The 20,495-nt window shown below is 38.5% G+C and overlaps 1 protein-coding gene across 2 annotated transcripts; it reads left to right on the top strand.

Moving 5' to 3' along the window:
• Window positions 1-1,438: 1,438 nt before the first annotated feature.
• Window positions 1,439-20,467, top strand: LOC120010157 (protein SPIRRIG). 2 transcript variants are annotated; one of them, XM_038860867.1, is made up of 19 exons: window positions 1,439-2,182; window positions 3,662-3,731; window positions 3,879-3,964; window positions 4,556-4,721; window positions 4,784-4,840; window positions 5,230-5,403; window positions 5,839-6,030; window positions 6,165-6,230; window positions 7,266-7,380; window positions 7,581-8,752; window positions 8,975-9,674; window positions 9,762-9,864; window positions 9,973-11,084; window positions 11,203-12,850; window positions 13,076-16,138; window positions 17,176-17,484; window positions 17,833-18,139; window positions 18,292-18,438; window positions 18,809-20,467. In XM_038860867.1, exons 1-19 carry the CDS (start codon window positions 1,989-1,991, stop codon window positions 19,985-19,987), a joined length of 10,860 nt encoding a protein of 3,619 aa, XP_038716795.1. In that variant the 5' UTR covers window positions 1,439-1,988; the 3' UTR covers window positions 19,988-20,467. The 2 variants fall into 2 exon arrangements, with proteins under 2 accessions (XP_038716795.1, XP_038716796.1); XM_038860868.1 differs by having other exon boundaries at window positions 4,556-4,691.
• The last annotated feature ends 28 nt before the right edge of the window (window positions 20,468-20,495 follow it).

Here is a 20,495-nt window from a genome sequence, read left to right on the forward strand (position 1 = left end):
ACCTCGGTGGAAGTTTAAAAATTTGTTGTATGGATCATGGAACGGTTGAAATATTTTTTTTTAATTTATATATTTGGGTGTGCATGCTTTATTTAATATTTCAATACTATTTGGTGAATTGTAATTTCAAAACTCGTTGTCGGCTCAATATACCCATTAATAAAACTTTCCCTGGCTAGTATTCGATGTCATCAGATAAGTTCAATGACTTCTACATATATCAATTGAATTGTCAAATATGAATGTCGTCGTTAGAAAATTCATCCTATATATATATATTAAAGTTATATGGTTCGTTTTAGGTCATAGGCTAGTTGCACATATTTATTCTCGTGGGCCATCTTCTAAGGTTTAAAAAACACGTCAATTGTGTGAGACGAGTGGACTATGTTTGATGTGAGATTACAAATATTGTCTATATATAATAGTTTGTATCCAACTAAATTATGAACATGAAAACACATGATTGTGCTAATGGAAATGTGTACTTTATTGACATCCTAGATCACTAATTAAGAAAAATTATACTCCTATTTTGTAAAACAACTAATCAATAACATCTTAGAAGGTAAAGAAAAGCTAACATTTGATTGACTCATTATTCATATTATTATTATAATGTAAAATATCGATTTCCTATATATGTTTTATGAATATATAGTTTCCACAGCCTAAATGGTATGTAGTATATTATTATGTATACATTATTCCACTTGTCACCTTAAATTAGGTTCCCTATCATTCTCCGTTCACCTAATTTAGCTTTGCCTTTTAGTCCAATATGATGATGTTATTGGGATTTTGGAGTAGGTAATGAAAACACTCTCATATATTATATAAGTATTGCATTATTAAGCTTTTATCATTTATGTGATTGTGAAAGGAAAGCTATAAAAAAGAAAAGAGAAAAATTATTCTTGATAAAATTTTGTTTATCAAGAATGCATCTAAGGAATCCACCCTCTTTAAGGATTCATAAAAGGTGTAACATCCCAACCTATATAGACATTTGAGTACCAAACACACCCACATAACTTATCCCATATATTTTTACACACATATATATAAATTCTCATATATATGAGAGAACCCACACTTTAAATACCACACATAATAAGCTATATATGTATATATATGACTTTGTCATAAAGGAAAAAATCATATAATTAAGAAAATTAAATAATAAGGTCAGATAGGTAATAGGACTCGATAATTTAAAACATCAGGACCGCTAAGTGCAGACCAGATCAAGGGTGTGGGTCTCACGTCTTGCACGTTCAATCTATCGCCGCCACGTGGAGCCCTGGTAGTGTGGATCCCACACTGACTAGGCAGATGATTCAGTGTGAATGAATGCGGCAGTCCTTTGGAAGAGAGGAAGATGTAATGAGATTCTTTATAACAAATCAAATAAACAGAATAAATAATAAATATCAGAGAGAGAAGGGATATAGAGCGAGAAACAAGCGCGGAGAGGCCGTCCAAGAACAGCCCGAGAGAGAAAGAGAGAGAAACTGCGGGATTCTTCTTTGTCTTTTCCCTTTGTTGATTATCATCGCCTTAGATCTTACCTTGTTTTTAGGGCTCGAAAATTCAATTTTTCTTAATCGAATACTTTATGTTTTCTAAGCAAGAAAAATAAAATAGAGAGAAAACCGAAAGTACACTTGAATATTTGGAAAGAAGCGCAGAAGCAACGAAGAGCACATCGAGAATCGAAGAAAAGAGGGAGCATTATACGAATCTGCGGCTATCTTAGGAACTAGTTCGGTTTTTTCATTGAAGATATCTATAATCCAGCTGTATAGTTTCGGATTTCTGTGGTTCTGTTTGGAAATTATAATCGATTTCTGTTGTGAAAATTTGGAATGGGATCCTTCTAGATTGGGGTATCTAGAAGGCTCGACGATTCGGATCTGTTGCCGTGGGGTGCAGGAAGTGGTGGTAGTTGGGGCTGGGTTGGCGAATCGTCGGATGAGAGAGGCCGAATGTTTGGAGGAACGAAAGGGAGAACAATGAAATGGGGGACATTGATTAAGGACTTCAGAGAGAAGGTCGGTTTAGCTCAATCTCCCTCTACTACTTCAGCTTCTGCGTCCGTTTCTTCTCCTTCTTCCTTGCTCTCCAATCGCGTCAGCAATGCCTCATCGATTCTTCATGAATTCGCTCCTTCTCCTGCGAGGTGCGGCTCTTTTATCTATTTTTTTTATTTAGTGCAATACCGTAGTTTCTTCTTGTAAATTACGAGCTGACTGCATTTTATATGGGAAATTGTTGTATTTAATCGGTTTATTTGAATTCATTTGGGTTGACTTTCTCTGGAATGCATTGGTAGTAATACCAGTTCATGTTTTCCTTCGTCTGACTTTGAGCTCAATTGAGTACTTACTCACATTTTTTTTTGATGAATGAGTACTTACTGACTTAAACATGGCAATTTGGGGGTTTTCGGGCCTTTGATGGATTGTAATGTTTGATAAATCAGTATAGGATGGTCCCAAGTGTGTTGCATATGGCTGATTGTTTTGCTAGTCATATGCACAGCATCCTATGTCCTCATGGTCGCCTCTCCTGAATATCGGCATTCTGTGGCATTGGCCACTTTCATTCCGTGTGTGTACATATTATATGCTGTGAGTTGAAAGTTACATTGTTTAATGACTCTGTACTTTTAATTTAAGAAGTCTACTATGTTCTCTCAGGTGTTTTTGAAGTGTAAAAATTGTACTTGGGAAAAGTACAAACGGGAGACTATGATTTACATGAAAGACTGTAAAATATAGAGTCTATTACATCTCGTCATCTACTACATTCACATCAGTAACCCTCACGACCCATATTTGCGACCCCTCTCTTTCAGAAAACTCTTTTGATCCTTAAAAAAAATCAACCCAAGATCATCAAGGAAATTGGATCTATACTACTTTCACAATGCTTTGATGAATTACTAGAATTGCTAGTTTCTTAATAGAAAAAAAAATCAGAATGCATAGCTTTTACAAAATTGCAAGAATTGCAAGACCATAGTTTCTCCCTCTTCCAACTCTAAACCGTTTAATATGCCACTTTCTACCCCTTCCTGATTTTTGAGTTAATACCTCCACGATTTAATAAAAAGAAGAAGGTAGAGAATGGATTCCTTTGTTTCAATCGATGCGATGAACTTAATAACCCGGTACATCCTCTATTGATCATGATTGAGTATGTTGGCTATGATCTCCACTTTTTGATCTATTCGCACCATGAAGCCCTAAAGCGCACTTGTTTTTATAAATGGATGAAAAAGATTCCAAAATATGTGATCATGGGTTTTTCCCTTTTATCAAAATCATCCAAGATTTGTTTTCATGCTATAAAAGCACTTTGGCATGGCCTACCACCTTATCGGTTGTCTTCTTAAACCTTAAAGTCAAAACCCTGAAGAACTTGTCAACATTATGTTTGTTTTCCTCTTGGGTGATTCTGTTTCCTTTTAAAGTCCCTACTGTTATTTTCCGATGCAATTCCTATGTTGCTCCACCTTTTCCTTCTTGCTATGTATAGTTTGGAGTTGGGAAGAAAAGCGTGGCAAAAATTTGGCTATATTTCTTTTTTCCTTTTCTCCCTTAATAACCCATTTGTGTGTGCTGTTCAATAATTATATGAGCTTTTGATATTGCAGGGACAAACATGAATTGGAATTGGACTTCAAGAGATTTTGGGAAGAGTTTCGTTCATCCAACTCCGAAAAGGTTCTTGGTCGTCTGTATATTCATATGCTAGAATTTTTGCATGACTTTTTATGCGTGCTATACTCATTTAAACTTAATATATGTGAGGTAATTAGCTACTAATTATGAAAACACGTGGTTCGTGCTCATGAGTCTTGATCATTGCAGGACAAAGAAGTGGCCCTGAATTTCACAGTTGATGCCTTTTGTAGATTAGTGAAGCAGCACACTAATGTAGCTCAATTAGTTACCATGTACGGTTACTCTTCCATCTTTCTTTGGTTCACTACTGTAGAATTTTAATTCCTTCTATAATTAATTTATTTCAATTTTCAAGTACTCCAAAAAAAGGTAATTTCTTGTTCATCTCATTTTTGTTATATGAATTGTCGGTTACTTTAGGTTCTGTTTCTTTGGGAGATTATTATAGTTCTTGTTATATCTGAGAGAATGACTAAAGGATTGATTTGTAATTAGCTTTATACTGTAAAATTGTAATATTGTATCAGGAGGTGTCTTTTTGAATAGTTCCTTCTACTACTATGACATAATTTTTACAATTCCTGTCTTACTGGTTTATTCATAAACAAGAATTGTGAAACTCATGCACTCTCCAAATTGAAGTTTCTATGGGCTCTTGCCTTCGATCGCATGCTGCTCTCTTTTTCTTTTTCCCATTGCGCCAGATTAGATTTGTTTTCTTGTATGTGATGATTTATTGTGTGTATAATTTTCCATACTTCAGTAGAAAATATTGTTATTTCCTACTCTCTCTGGAATTTCCTCATTAATATGTGCTTTAGTTTTGTATATGCTTAATATTTTAAATTTTTCATGGATTTCAGGTTAGTTGAAACACATATATTCTCTTTTGTTGTGGGAAGAGCATTTGTAACTGATATTGAGAAGTTGAAAATGAGCAGCAAATCAAGATCTTTGAATGTACTGCAAGTGCTGAGGTTTTTTTCTGAAGTCACCAAGGTTTGGCTGCTAGATGCTGTCTTCAACATAGTAATTTTTATCTCTCCATATCATTTTCTGTTTTGGCTTATATATTCCATATTTCTCCGCAGGATGGCATCTGTCCAGGTTCAAATTTGCTAGTGGCAATAGAAGTTCTCGTGTCTGGGGTATGTTTTTCAGTCTTCACTATCTTGATAAGATTTTTTTGTTGGCTATGAAAAATTGCTTCCTTTTCTTGTTTCTTAATCATTAACACCAAGACCTTTGCCCCGTATAGGTTTGGGGATGCATAATGAATCCATTAGATAAATCAGTTTGAATGCATTACGTGAATTGTAATTCTCTTTTGGTAATGTGGAAAATTTTCGTATGCATTGTTTCAAATAAGTATTGCATTATGTTGTTATTGGGATTGCTACCTGTAAACAATGAGAAATGACTTTATTAGAACAATCTTCGAAATATAGGGTAAAAGATATACATGCGCCATGGCCAATATTCCCATATTGTGTCTTTGATTACCTTGGAGCTGTAATTAATGATTATCATTTGGCAGCCTATTGACAAGCAATCCCTTCTTGATTCCGGGATATTATGCTGTCTGATTCATATTCTTAATGCCTTTCTCGGTCCTGATGAAGCCAATCGAAGGCCAAAGGTCTCTAATTTTGAAGATTCTCTCATATCTGAAAAAAGTCATGATGATGATGGGCAAATTCGCCGGCTTGAGGTAGTTCTCTTTTGCAAATTTATTGTCTTCTCAGTTCTGTGATGTAACTGTTTAATACCGTTTGAAACTATGCTATTTTCAACTGTTAATTTGAAATTTGTTAGATAACATTGTAATATTTTCAAGCTCTGAAAAATGAGGTATTCCACTTTGAAGCTTTCACCTTTAGACCTTCTTTGGCATTCTATTACCTTATATTCTGGGAAAGATTTTGCCCTTGACAATCTCGAAAAGGAGAGGTCAACATGTGTGTAAAATGAGGTATTCCACTTTGAAGCTTTCACCTTTAGACCTTCTTTGGCATTCTATTACCTTATATTCTGGGAAAGATTTTGCCCTTGACAATCTCGAAAAGGAGAGGTCAACATGTGTGTAACTAAGCTGCTTCAGATATGTATGACTATAACCAGTGGATTAATTTTTGTTTTCATCCAGGTGGAGGGAAGTGTTGTGCATATTATGAAAGCATTGGCTAGCCATCCAGCAGCAGCACAGAGTTTGATTGAGGATAGTTCGCTTCAGTTGCTGTTTCAGATGGTTGCTAATGGCTCATTAACTGTCTTCTCTCAATACAAAGAAGGTCGTGTTCCTCTGCATTGCATACAACTTCATAGACATGCAATGCAGGTAAGCATGTATCACAAGTTTGTGCTATATCACAGTGACAGAGCTGTGTGAAATATCTGAAGTGTACCAGTTAAAATGAAAATGTTTTTAGTTAGATTTCTTGCCTGATACATCTTTTTTGGTTGTTGTTATAGATACTTGGTCTTCTTTTGCTCAATGACAATGGAAGCACCGCCAACTATATACACAAACATCATCTGGTATGCTGCTGCCTGCTGCTATAATGATATCTGCAAGCAGATAAAAAGGCTTGGGATATTCCTGGGAATTTTGCATGTTTTATATTTTGGAGGATCTGATGTGATTGGCTTATGACGTGATCACGTGAACTTTCATCTTCATCTGAATTATTTGATTGATTAAATGTCTATATATGATGATAAAATCTCTCTTCATGCATTTGGGTCAATAGCTTAGTTAAATGTGCATCAATGGGTAGCTTTCTAAATCTTAATTCGTATGAATAGTAACTTGAATGACCTATAAGTTACTTTTTATATGTTTCTTTTTTTAGTGTTTCAATGTAAATCCATGATGATTTTGAAAGTATATAACAAATCATGGGAAGTATACAGGTAAAGGAATCTCATAAAGATTTCATCTAAAAGACAAAAGATTTTTTTTATAAAACAATAGAGTTCTGAGAAGTAAGGATCAATTTCAAAATACATCAAGATGTTAGTATGATGTGGTCCACTGATTAATTATGTCTTTATAAGTTTGTTTTATTTTATCATGTTGAGTTGCTTGAGCATCATAGTTTGTTGCTCGATTCATCATCTTGTGGTAAATGTTTGATAAAATAAAGAAATAGAACTTCCACTACATGTATATCATATTTCTAATAGACAATAATATGTGTAACTCTTGCACTTGGTCATCCAAGATTGAGCTTTCTGCCTTTGTTTCAAAGTTTGTACTATGCTTCTCTTCTTTTAATCACTTTGATTAAAAACTAAGGGTGAGCCTTAATGTTGTCTTAGAAGTTCTTAATTGCAACTTCGGCTTCATAAGTTTAATCATAAAAAAAAAATTGCCATGTGGCAGCAAGGCTGCATATGTTTTGCTCTCTGGAACACTCTTCCATGACAGGAGTCTTGTACATGGGGATGAGTTGAATTTCTATGTGCTTGTGTATTTGTTTCTCTTATCTCAAATATAATAATTACTTTTTCACTAACTCGTCATTTCTTTATATCTTTATTCTTTGATGATATTTGTGTGCTCTGATGTAGATAAAAGTTCTCTTGATGGCTGTTAAAGATTTCAATCCAGATTGTGGGGATCCTGCCTACACCATGGGCATTGTGGACCTGTTACTTGAATGTGTAGAATTGTCATATAGACATGGTAAGTAGTTCATCAGATTTTTCTTTTGGGATAGGTGGGTTGGGGTTGAATAATACAGATTGACAGAGACTATTAACTCATGCCAAAAGTTTTATGTCTTAGCTTCTCCATTTTTCTTTTAGTTGTGAATATGAATTGATGCTAGCTTTGAAATTCTCTGGCACATATTGCTGCTGACTTAATAAAATTTTGTATTGTAGAGGCTGGTGGTGTTAGGTTAAGGGAGGATATACACAATGCCCATGGTTATCAGTTTCTTGTTCAGTTTGCATTAGTTCTGTCTTCCATACCACAGAAGCTAGATGATCAGTCTCTTCATTCCAAGACTTCTTCTGACCAAACTTTTGCATCAGATAGTGTTGATTCATTATATAATTTAAGGAAACACGACTTTGCTGAAAACGAGGACTCCATGCCCCAGAATTTATCTCCTGCTTTGTCTAGGTTGCTTGATGTTCTTGTTAATCTAGCTCAAACAGGTCCAGCTGAGTCTACAGGGTCTTCTGGAATAAAAGGTTCCAAACTCCCTCAGACCAAGGCTGGTAGTCATAGCAGAAGTCGGACTCCATCCTCTGATCGTCTTATTGATGACATTTGGGAGAAGGATAATTGTAAAGTTAAAGACCTTGAAGCAGTTCAAATGTTGCAGGACATTTTTCTTAAAGCAGATAGCAGGGAGGTGCAGGCAGAAGTGTTAAATAGAATGTTTAAAATATTTTCAAGCCATCTTGAAAATTATAAGTTGTGTCAGCAATTGCGAACTGTTCCTCTTTTAATCCTGAACATGGATGGATTCCCTCCATCATTACAAGAGATAATCTTGAAAATTCTTGAATATGCTGTGACTGTTGCAAACTGTGTTCCTGAGCAAGAACTTCTTTCTCTTTGTTGCTTACTGCAGCAGTCAATAACTTCAGATCTAAAGCATACCATACTTTCTTTCTTCGTAAAACTTCTATCATTTGACCAGCAATATAAGAAAGTACTGCGAGAAGTTGGTGTAATGGAAGTGTTGTTAGATGATTTGAAGCAGCACAAGTTTCTTTTGGGTCCAGATCAAAACCACAATCAGCTGGAAAGAAAATCCAGCTCGAGCAGCTTCAAGAAACACTTGGACAGCAAGGATGTTATTATTTCGTCACCGAAGCTACTTGAGTCTGGCTCAGGGAAGTTTCCAATCTTTGAAGTCGATAGTACAATTTCAGTAGCCTGGGATTGTTTGGTGTCTTTGGTGAAGAAAGCTGAAGCCAATCAAGCTTCATTTCGTTCAGCCAATGGTGTGACCATTGTTCTCCCTTTTTTGGTTTCTAATGTTCATCGCCTTGGGGTTCTCCGGATATTGTCATGTCTAATCACAGAAGATTTTTTACAGGTTTGTTGACACTGATAGTTCTAGTATGCCAGTCTGTAGATTTTAAATTTTTTTTCCCTATAATTAGCTTGTGATTCCTTATTTTAAAAGGTAAATAGTTGAAAATTCAAAACTGTACCAACGACACATGCTATGTATTAACGAGTATAGCAGTTCTTGTACCGTTTCTTAATTATTTTCACTTGGCATGCTTAAAATGTTGACTGGCTTACATTTTTACAGGTTCATCCTGAGGAACTCAGTGCACTTGTCGAAATTCTGAAGAGTGGAATGGTTACAAGTGCAGAAGGACATCAGTATAGGCTTCAAAGTGACGCAAAATGTGATACAATGGGAGCTCTGTGGCGCGTTCTGGGAGCTAATAGTTCTGCTCAGAGGGTTTTTGGTGAAGCCACAGGATTTTCTCTTCTACTAACCACTCTCCATGATTTCCAAGGTGATGGAGCACAATCAGCAGAATCCTCTTTAGGGGTTTGCATCAAAGTGTTCACCTATTTATTGCGTCTTGTGACAGCTGGAGTATGTGATAATGCCATTAATAGGACAAAATTGCAATCTGTTATATCATCCCATACTTTCTACGATCTTCTATCTGAATCTGGCTTGCTTTGTGTGGACTGTGAAAAGCAAGTAATTCAATTGTTATTAGAACTAGCTCTTGAAATCGTGCTCCCACCTTTCTTGTCCTCTGAAAATGGAATATCATCTGATAGGGCTGGACACGAGTCTGCTGGTTTTCTTTTAACTACCCCGTCTAGTCTGTTTAATCCTGAGAAAGTACGGGTTTTTAATGCTGGTGCTATTAGAGTTTTGATCCGTTCGTTGTTGCTATTTACGCCTAAGGTGCAGTTAGAAGTGCTGGATCTTATTGAGAAGCTTGCTCGTGCTGGCCCTTTCAATCAGGAAAACCTCACCTCTGTAGGTGCGAACTTGACATTTTATTGTTTCTATTCCTTGTACTCTGTCAATGACCCATTTCTTGACTCTTTGCTCTTTCTATTATATCCAGGTTGTGTGGAACTTCTTCTGGATATAGTCCAACCCTTTCTTTCAGGCTCATCTTCGTTACTGTCTTACGCTTTAAAGATTGTGGAAGTTCTTGGGGCATATAGGTGGGATTTATGGTGTTGTCTAGCAATCTCTATTTGCAAAATCTTTTTCTAACTTCTATTCGCCATTTTGTAGTTTTGAAGCAAATGTTTTTTGTTGTTCATCGTTAGGTTGTCTGCTTCGGAACTCAGATTGCTTATTAGATACGTTGTGCAAATGAGGGTGATGAATTCGGGGCATGTACTTGTTGATATGATGGAGAGGTTGATTCTCATGGAAGATATGGCCTCTGAAAATGTTCCCTTGGCACCATTTGTAGAGATGGACATGAGCAGGATTGGACATGCGTCTGTTCAGGTGTCTTTGGGAGAGAGATCCTGGCCTCCTGCTGCTGGTTATTCTTTTGTCTGTTGGTTCCAGTTTCGAAATTTCCTGAAATCACAAGCTAAGGAAACTGAGCCTTCAAGAGATGGCTTATCTAAGAGGAGGAGCAGCTCTAGTAGCCAGCCCCAGGATCGCACTATTCTCCGCATATTTTCTGTCGGGGTGGCAAAAAATGAAAACACATTTTTCGCAGAATTATACCTTCAAGAAGACGGTGTTCTCACCATGGCTACCAGCAACTCATGCTCCTTATCATTTTCTGGATTAGAATTGGAAGAAGGTCAGTGGCATCACCTTGCTGTTGTACATAGCAAACCAAATGCTCTTGCTGGACTCTTCCAAGCTAGTTTTGCTTATGTCTATCTTGATGGAAAGCTTAGGCACACAGGAAAACTAGGATATTCTCCTTCACCTGTTGGAAAACTTTTGCAAGTGACAATTGGTACTCCTGTTACTCATGCTAGAGTTAGTGACTTAAAATGGAAGCTTCGATCTTGCTATCTTTTTGAGGAGGTTCTTTCATCAGGATGCATATGCTTTATGTACATTCTTGGTAGAGGGTATAGAGGGCTCTTTCAAGACTCCAATCTTCTACGCTTTGTTCCCAACCAGGCTTGCGGCGGTGGAAGTATGGCTATATTGGATTCTTTGGATACTGAGTTGCCTTTAACTACATCACAGAAAGTTGACGCTGCTAGCAAGCATGGAGACTCTAAGGCTGATAGCAGTGGCATTGTCTGGGATTCGGCGATACTAGGGAACCTTTCACTATTACTCTCGGGAAAGAAACTGATATTTGCATTTGATGGTACTTGCACAGAAGCTGTTAGAACATCCGGGACTATCTCCTTGCTTAATCTGGTTGACCCTATGTCTGCTGCTGCTTCTCCAATTGGGGGTAATTAGACTTTGACTCGTTAACAGTTGAAGCCAATATATAGGATGAATATTGGTTGGTCACTAGAACCACATGGTGATGCTCTCTTATCATTTTCTTGTGTTTTATATTGTTGCAGGTATACCACGATTTGGAGGTCTTCATGGGGATATCTATGTTTGTAGACAATGTGTGATTGGTGATACCATCCGACCAGTTGGAGGGATGGCTGTCGTCTTGGCCCTTGTTGAAGCTGCTGAAACGAGGGACATGCTTCATATGTCACTCACATTGCTTGCCCATGCACTACATCATAATCCTCAGAACGTGAGAGACATGCAAACGTACCGAGGATATCACTTGCTAGCTTTGTTTCTGCGTCGTAGAATGTCGTTATTTGACATGCAATCCCTTGAGATCTTTTTCCAGATTGCTGCTTGTGAAGCTTCATTTTCTGAACCAAAGAAGTTAGAAATTAGTCCAATTACATTTTCACCTGCTGCAACTCTACAGGAAGACAGTTTTGAGGATATGAGTTTGCCAAAATTTCGCGATGAAGTTTCTTCAGTTGGATCTCATGGAGATATGGATGATTTTTCTGTGCATAAAGATTCATTTAGTCATATTTCTGAGCTAGAAAATGCTGACATACCTGTTGAAACTTCAAATTGCATTGTCCTGTCAAATGCGGATATGGTTGAGCATGTTTTGTTGGACTGGACACTATGGGTGACAGCACCGGTGTCGATTCAAATCGCACTGCTGGGGTTTCTTGAACATTTAGTTTCCATGCACCGGTACCGGAATCATAATCTTACAATCCTTAGACGAATCAACCTTGTACAGCATTTACTAGTAACTCTGCAGCGTGGTGATGTTGAAGTTCCTGTTTTAGAAAAATTGGTTGTATTGCTTGGGGTCATTTTAGAAGATGGATTTCTGGCTTCTGAACTTGAGCATGTGGTTAGGTTTGTGATTATGACTTTTGATCCACCTGAACTAAAACGACATCACATAATGCGAGAATTAATGGGAAAGCATGTAATTGTAAGGAATATGCTGTTGGAAATGCTTATTGATTTGCAAGTGACAATAAAATCGGAAGAATTGCTTGAACAATGGCATAAGCTTGTCTCATCCAAATTGATAACGTACTTTCTTGATGAAGCTGTTCACCCTACGAGCATGAGATGGATTATGACACTTCTTGGTGTATCTCTTGATTCTTCTCCTACATTTGCGCTCAAATTTCGTACCAGTGGAGGTTATCAAGGTCTGTTGAGGGTACTTCCAAGTTTTTATGATTCTCCTGACATATACTACATCTTGTTTTGTCTGATATTCGGAAAGCATGTTTATCCAAGACTACCTGAAGTCCGAATGCTAGATTTCCATGGCCTTATCCCAAGTGATGGAAGTTATGTGGAGTTGAAATTCGTGGAATTACTGGAGTCTGTGATTGCAATGGCAAAATCCACATTTGATAGGTTGAGCTTACAGTCAATGCTTGCCCACCAAACTGGCAACCTTTCCCAGGTTGGAGCTAGCCTTGTGGCAGAGCTTGTAGAGGGAAATGCTGACATGGCTGGGGAGCTGCAAGGTGAAGCTCTGATGCATAAAACCTATGCAGCACGCTTAATGGGTGGGGAGGCGTCAGCTCCTGCTGCTGCAACTTCAGTCTTGAGATTCATGGTTGATCTGGCAAAGATGTGCCCCGCATTTTCAGCTGTTTGCAGACGGACAGAATTTCTTGAGAGCTGCATTGACCTATATTTTTCTTGTATTAGGTTTGTGTTACAATACTTTCTGTTTTATATCTTTTTTCGTCTCCTTACTTCAATCAGAAATCCTATGAGTCATGAATCTGGATCAACTAGTGCTCATGTTGAGCCCAAGTTTTGATGTGATGTCTGATCTTAGTTACTTAAGCAATTTCATTATTTTCTCATACTGACTTCTTTTTCTGGTTGGGACTTTTTTTCCCTCCTTTTGGTGGGAGGGGTGTCTTGCAGGGCAGCATATGCAGTGAAAATGGCAAAAGAACTCTCTGAAAAAACAGAAGAGAAGAACTTACATGATTATGAAGATACTTGTAGCTCTCAAAATACATTCTCTAGCTTGCCTCATGAACAGGAACAGTCTTCCAAAACATCGATTAGTATTGGAAGCTTCCCTCAGGGGATGGTAAGTACAAGTTCGGAGGACATACCTTTGCCTTCAACTTATACTGCTAATGATAAAGAAGATGTGAAGCTTTCTACTTCCCAGCAGGAATTGATCAAATCAATCCAAGATGATTCCCAAGCCATTCAACACTCAAATGTTGATAACGTAGATCAGGTTTCTGCCACCTCCCGCACAAATGATTTCAGCACTTATAATGAAAAAGTTGTCCTGGATTCCGTCCAACAAATTGATTCCCAGAGTTCTGCATCTCTTAAATCACTAGGGTCCCCCATTTTATCTGGCAAGTCTGCGGCTCGAGTTCCATCACTTACGCTTTCAACTCCAGTTATTGCATTGACGTCTTGGCTGGGAAGTGCAAGCCAAAGAGAGTCCAGCGCTCTAATAAGTGGCACTCCTTCTATGGACTCGTCTGTTTCTGTTAATGAATTTGATCCATCCTCAGAGTTGAAGTCTGATTCTCAGGGACATTCTGCTGCGAATGCATTTTTCGCAGTTAGTGCAAAGCTGCTTCTTGAGGTCGATGATTCTGGTTATGGGGGTGGGCCATGCTCTGCTGGTGCAACTGCTGTTTTAGATTTTATGGCAGAAGTTCTTTCGGAATTTGTGACTGAGCAGATGAAAGCTGCACATGTCATAGAGGCTGTTTTGGAAATTGTTCCATTATATGTTGATGCTGAATGTGTGTTAATTTTTCAAGGTTTGTGCCTTAGTCGACTGATGAACTTCCTTGAAAGGCGTCTTTTACGTGATGATGAGGAAGACGAGAAAAGGCTAGATAAGAACCGATGGTCCTCGAACTTAGACGCTCTGTGCTGGATGATAGTGGATCGCATATATATGGGTGCTTTACCTCGACCTGCCGGTGTACTCAGAACTCTGGAGTTTTTGTTGTCAATGTTGCAGTTGGCAAATAAAGATGGTCGGATTGAAGAAGCTGCTCCTTCGGGGAAGGGTCTTCTCTCTATTGGAAGAGGAAGCAGGCAACTTGATGCTTATATACATTCAATTCTTAAGAATACAAACCGGACAATACTATATTGCTTTTTGCCATCATTCTTGGCCACCATAGGAGAGGAGGATCTTCTGTCATCCTTGGGTTTGCTCATTGAAAATAAACGGAGATTATCCTTCAATTATTCACAGGAAGATTCAGGAATTGATATCTGCACAGTTTTACAGTTGTTAGTTGCAAACAGAAGAATAATTTTCTGCCCCAGCAATCTTGATACCGATCTAAATTGCTGTCTTTGTGTAAATTTAGTGGCTCTTTTGCGTGATCAAAGGCAGAATGCACAGAACATCGCAATTGATATCATCAAACACCTACTGTTGCATCGCAGGGCTGCACTAGAAGATTTGCTAGTCTCTAAACCAAACCAAGGACGCCAGCTGGATGTTTTACATGGTGGTTTCGATAAATTGTTGACTGGGAAATTGTCTGCTTTCTTTGAGTGGTTTCAGTGTTCTGAACAGAGTGTGAATAAAGTATTGGAGCAGTGTGCTGTCATTATGTGGGTTCAGTATATTGCAGGGTCGGAAAAATTCACTGGAGTTAGAATAAAAGGTATGGAGGGTCGTCGTAAGAGGGAAATGATGAGAAGATCACGAGATACTTCTAAGTTGGACCAAAAACACTGGGAGCAGGTAAATGAACGTAGATATGCACTGGAATTGGTTCGTGATGCAATGTCCACTGAGCTGAGAGTAGTACGTCAAGATAAGTATGGATGGGTTCTCCATGCTGAAAGTGAGTGGCAAAACCTTCTGCAGCAATTTGTACATGAGCGTGGAATCTTTCCAATGCGTAAATCCTCTGCAGCTGAAGATCCTGAATGGCAGCTTTGTCCCATTGAAGGTCCATACAGGATGCGCAAAAAGCTTGAGCGCTCAAAGTTGAAAATTGACACAATCCAAAATGTTCTTGATGTACAATTTGATATAGGAGAAACGGAGCTGTTCAAAGGTAAATATGAAGATGGCCCCAGTGCTTCTGATACCGACTCTGAGTCAATTTTCAACCTATTGGATGATAGTGACAAACACAATGGAGTTGGTAGGGATTTGTATGAAGATTCATTTTTTAAAGAATCAGGTGACGTTACAGATGCAGCTTCTGTTAGTAATGGATGGGTCGATGACAGAGCTAGTAGTGTAAATGATGCTAGTCTTCACTCCGCACTAGAGTTTGGTGCAAAGTCTAGTGCAGTTTCCTTACCCGTGACAGATAGTATTCCAGGGAAATCTGATTTAGGCTCTCCAAGACAATCATCTTCAGCTAAAATTGATGAAGTCATAGCACCAGAGGATAAATCAGAGAAGGAACTAAATGATAATGGCGAATATTTAATTAGACCATATCTGGAACGTCTGGAAAAGATACGATTCAAATACAACTGTGAACGAGTCATCGGTCTGGACAAACATGATGGTATATTTCTTATTGGGGAACTCTGTTTATATGTGATTGAGAACTTTTACATTGACGATTCGGGATGTATTTGTGAAAAGGAATGTGAAGATGAACTCTCTGTTATCGATCAGGCATTGGGTGTAAAGAAGGATTTGACTGGGAGTATGGATTTCCAGTCCAAGTCATCCTCGTCCTTGGGGTCAACGGTAAAGACATTGGTCGGGGGAAGGGCATGGGCATATAGTGGTGGTGCATGGGGAAAAGAGAGAGTATGCTCTAGTGGTAATTTACCTCATCCTTGGCGCATGTGGGAGCTTAACAGTGTTCATGAGATTTTGAAACGTGATTACCAGCTCCGGCCTGTTGCTGTTGAGATATTTAGCATGGATGGATGCAATGATCTGCTGGTATTCCACAAAAAAGAGAGAGAAGAAGTGTTCAAAAATCTAGTCGCCATGAATCTTCCGCGAAACAGCATGTATGAAATTCACTCCCTTTTGTTTCAATTATTACTTCATTGTACTTTTTCCATTTACAATAGTTTTGTGTCCCCGCATCAACTGTCTTGCCAATTACTAGTTTGACATTGTATCTTCTGTTCAACATTTCTTCAGGTTTGGCTCTTTTATTTTACACATATATAATTCTTTGCTGTTTTGCATATAGTTTTGATCTATCTGCTGTTTGTTACACTTGAATTCTAATTTAAACTGTTATTATCATGAATGATCATGTATATTTTAAATATTGAGATTAGCAGTATTGATATTATGTTGCATTTCTTCATTGTGTTACTTAAGGTAAGTTTGTAGGTTCAAATCCAACCATGAAATGTAATTTATAAGGGAGAAGTGTATAGCACTTGTTACTGGTATTTTAATGGAATGGTATAGAATGACGATATTTCATCAGATTTTGGTTTTCTACAATTTCGCCTTTCTACTTGGACCACATTTTTTTCCAATGTCCATGTGTGTCATGGAATTCAGTATGTAGTTTCTCTTGCTTGTATATGCCTCTCAAGGTATTGATTTGATCTTGTTTTGGATTCATTTTTATAGTACCAATCAATAAGAGAAAAATAACTTATGCCTTCTATTTGAAATGTCCTATTCCTTGATGAAGCTGACTTATCATTGATTTTCTCCAAGTGGATTTGTTGAAAACACTATTCCAGAATGAAAACATGTTTTTGATTGGCATGGTTAATGTTCAAAGTTAAGAATCAAGGAAGAGCTGTATTAACCAGCTGAACTTTCATTACTCAAAACATCATTTAAAAGTTGGGATTAGGTAGTTAAATAACATAAAAAGACTTGTAGATTTAAGAACATACTTAAATGTCATGCTAACAGGACTAAGGGTATATAGGCTCCCCATTTAATAATTGTTATGCATCGAGTTTTTGTTTTATATATCCTTAGCTTACGTATGATTGGATGTTAATGTTGAGTTGCCCCCTCCTTTTTACTTGGAATAAAAGATGGCTTATTTCTGAAGTCTTCATCTTATTAGGCTGGACACTACAATTTCTGGATCAACAAAACAAGAGAGCAATGAGGGTAGCCGTCTTTTTAAGATAATGGCTAAATCCTTCTCAAAAAGGTGGCAAAATGGAGAAATTAGCAACTTCCAGTACCTCATGCATCTCAATACCTTGGCAGGACGTGGATACAGTGATCTAACACAATATCCAGTGTTCCCATGGGTTCTTGCAGATTATGAGAGTGAAAATCTGGACTTTTCAGATCCAAAATCATTTCGTAAGCTTGACAAGCCCATGGGTTGTCAGACACCAGAGGGCGAAGAGGAATTCAGGAAAAGGTAAACCCTGTTTTACTGCATGCATCATCTGATTACTTCCAGTGTAGTTTGATTTTGTGGCCAAGTTCATTGTTAGAAAACTTGTTTTATCATCTGTAGCAAGTTGCGATAGCGTATTCTAGGATATCTGTTCTATTTTTATTGTATTTTTTTATGGCGAGGAACCATGGGTCTGGGCCCATGTAAGCTGCTGGTACTTGATCACCAACTCTCCCAAGTACCTTGGCAAGTTGCAAGAGGTAAAGGTGGTAGTTGAAAATGTATCCCCAGCTGGAAGGATATCCAAGGTGGCCACCCCTGGGAAGTTGAAGGTGCAAGTAACTTAAATTTTTTTTCCCTTTTCTTCAGGTATGAAAGCTGGGATGATCCTGAGGTGCCAAAATTTCATTATGGGTCTCATTATTCTAGTGCTGGGATAGTCCTGTTCTATCTTATACGCCTGCCACCATTCAGTATAGAGAATCAGAAGCTACAGGGTGGCCAATTTGATCATGCTGATCGTCTTTTTAATAGTATTAGAGATACTTGGTTAAGTGCAGCTGGTAAAGGCAACACGTCAGATGTGAAGGAATTGGTTCCTGAGTTTTTTTACATGCCAGAGTTCCTCGAAAATCGGTTTAATCTTAACTTAGGAGAGAAACAATCTGGAGAGAAGGTTTGTATTCACGGAATGAACCAACTTTAATTGTTTTTTACTTCTGTCCATTATCACTTACCATTTACAAATTACAAAGAAGCATTTGAAAACAGTTCTCTTTCCTTTTAAAATATTATTATTAACAACTGTAATCATATGCATCTGTTTAGGTTGGTGATGTCATCTTACCTCCATGGGCTAAAGGAAGTGCTCGAGAGTTCATTAAGAAGCATCGGGAAGCTCTCGAATCTGATTATGTTTCAGAAAATCTGCATCATTGGATAGACCTCATTTTTGGATATAAACAGAGAGGGAAGGTGGGTTTCAAAAGTTCCCTGCTATGTATTATATAGTAACTTCCTCCATTTTTCTAAGGAGAGTAAGAACATTTCAACAGCTCTCTGATATACGTAGGAGTACCTTGAAGATAATCATTTTTCTAGGGATCGTATCTGTTTAATACATTTTCTGTTATTTAATTAGTATTTGCGATCCTTTGCCCAGTGGTATAGTAGTTGTTCCATTGCAACACCCTGCCAGTGCTATGGGGGCTTTGTGCCCCAGGGGGTCGCGTTTTAATCTGCCTGTGTGGTAGGCATGCTAGCGTTGGCCTGTCAATATCTTTTTTCAGCTGCCCTTTTTACCCTCATGTCATAATTCTGTATGTTCTTCTTCTTTCTTGGACAGGCCGCTGAAGAGGCTGTTAACGTGTTCTATCATTACACATACGAGGGGAGTGTGGATATAGACTCCGTTACAGATCCTGCTATGAAAGCCTCTATTCTGGCACAAATTAATCACTTTGGGCAGACTCCCAAGCAGTTATTCCTCAAGGCCCATGTAAAAAGGCGTCCCGACAGAAAGGTCCTTCCACATCCACTTAAATATTCACCCTATCTTGTTCCACATGAAATACGCAAGAGCTCCTCGGCCATAACCCAGATTGTTACTGTCCATGAGAAAATTCTTCTGGCTGGGGCAAACAGTTTGCTAAAACCTAGATCATATACAAGATATGTTGCATGGGGATTTCCAGATCGTAGCTTGAGATTTATGAGTTACGATCAAGATAGGCTTCTCTCCACCCATGAGAATCTTCATGAGGGCAACCAGGTTCAGTGCGCAGGTGTTAGCTATGATGGTCAAATTTTGGTTACAGGGGCTAATGATGGACTAGTGTCTGTTTGGAGAATCAGCAAGGATAGTCCCCGTGCTGCACGACGCTTGCAGTTAGAAAAGGCTCTTTGTGCTCATACAGCCAAAATCACATGCCTCAATGTTTGCCAGCCATACATGTTAATTGTGAGCGGATCAGATGACCACACTGTTATTCTATGGGACCTCAGCTCTTTGGTTTTTGTTAGGCAGCTCCCAGAGTTCCCGGCACCGATTTCAGCTCTTTACGTGAATGACTTGACCGGAGAGCTGGTAACAGCAGCTGGAATTCTGCTTGCTATTTGGAGCATCAATGGGGACTGCCTTGCAGTTGTTAACACATCCCAGCTGCCATCTGATTCTATTCTCTCAGTGAGAAGTTGTAAATTCTCTGATTGGCTGGACACGAACTGGTATGTTACAGGACATCAAAGTGGGGCTATTAAGGTGTGGCAAATGGTTCACTGCTCTGACCGAAAGAGTGCACAAAGCAGATCTAATGGCAGTGGGATGAGTGGATTAAATTTAGGTGATAAAATGCCAGAGTACAGGTTGGTTCTCCACAAGGTACTGAAATCACATAAGCATCCAGTTACCGCTCTTCACCTCACAAGTGACCTGAAGCAATTACTGAGCGGGGATGCTGGTGGACATTTGCTCTCCTGGACACTTCCAGATGAGAGCTTGAGAGCTTCACTTAGTCAGGAATGAGAAGAGAAAGGGTCCTGTTGAAGTGGATAATTCAAGCCCTAGAGGTTGTCATATTTAAGGACAACCCAATGTGGCTTTTTTGAGTCCTCCCTTCGCTGAGGAAATGACAGATGCTGTGTTCGGGAGACATGGAAACGTTGGGACGGTTGGCCTGGGATTGAGACAAATTGAGGGAAGGAAGACAATACTTGCTTACCACGACTTAAATGCCTCGAGCCATTGGCTTCTGGTTGAAAAAGACATCTACACGCTGCGCATTTTGTTGTATTTTTGGGGATTGGTTTTCCATGATGAGATAAATCAACTGGGTGTTTTTTTTCCTGATGTAAATAGATGGAATTACTAACAGTGTGAAATCAAGTTGTATAGTGGAAAGGTCCGCCGTGAGGGACTGATAGATGAAAGCACCTTGCTAGTGTAGATGGGGTCCATTTATTATTTGAGTGTACAAGTTTTTGGCCAAATTTGTCTTTTTGCATACTCAAACGGGTACTGCCCATTTGCCTTT

The sequence above is a fragment of the Tripterygium wilfordii genome, chromosome 12, assembly GCF_013401445.1.
Source record: "Tripterygium wilfordii isolate XIE 37 chromosome 12, ASM1340144v1, whole genome shotgun sequence".
NCBI lineage: Eukaryota > Viridiplantae > Streptophyta > Magnoliopsida > Celastrales > Celastraceae > Tripterygium > Tripterygium wilfordii.

Excerpts from the sequence above, each read along its gene's own strand:
- LOC120010157 (XM_038860867.1), top strand. The coding sequence starts at position 1,989 with ATGTTTGGAGGAACGAAAGGGAGAACAATGAAATGGGGGACATTGATT. Across the intron at positions 6,031-6,164 it reads TTCATAGACATGCAATGCAG|ATACTTGGTCTTCTTTTGCT; the intron begins GTAAGCATGTAT and ends TTGTTGTTATAG. Across the intron at positions 7,381-7,580 it reads AGAATTGTCATATAGACATG|AGGCTGGTGGTGTTAGGTTA; the intron begins GTAAGTAGTTCA and ends TTTGTATTGTAG.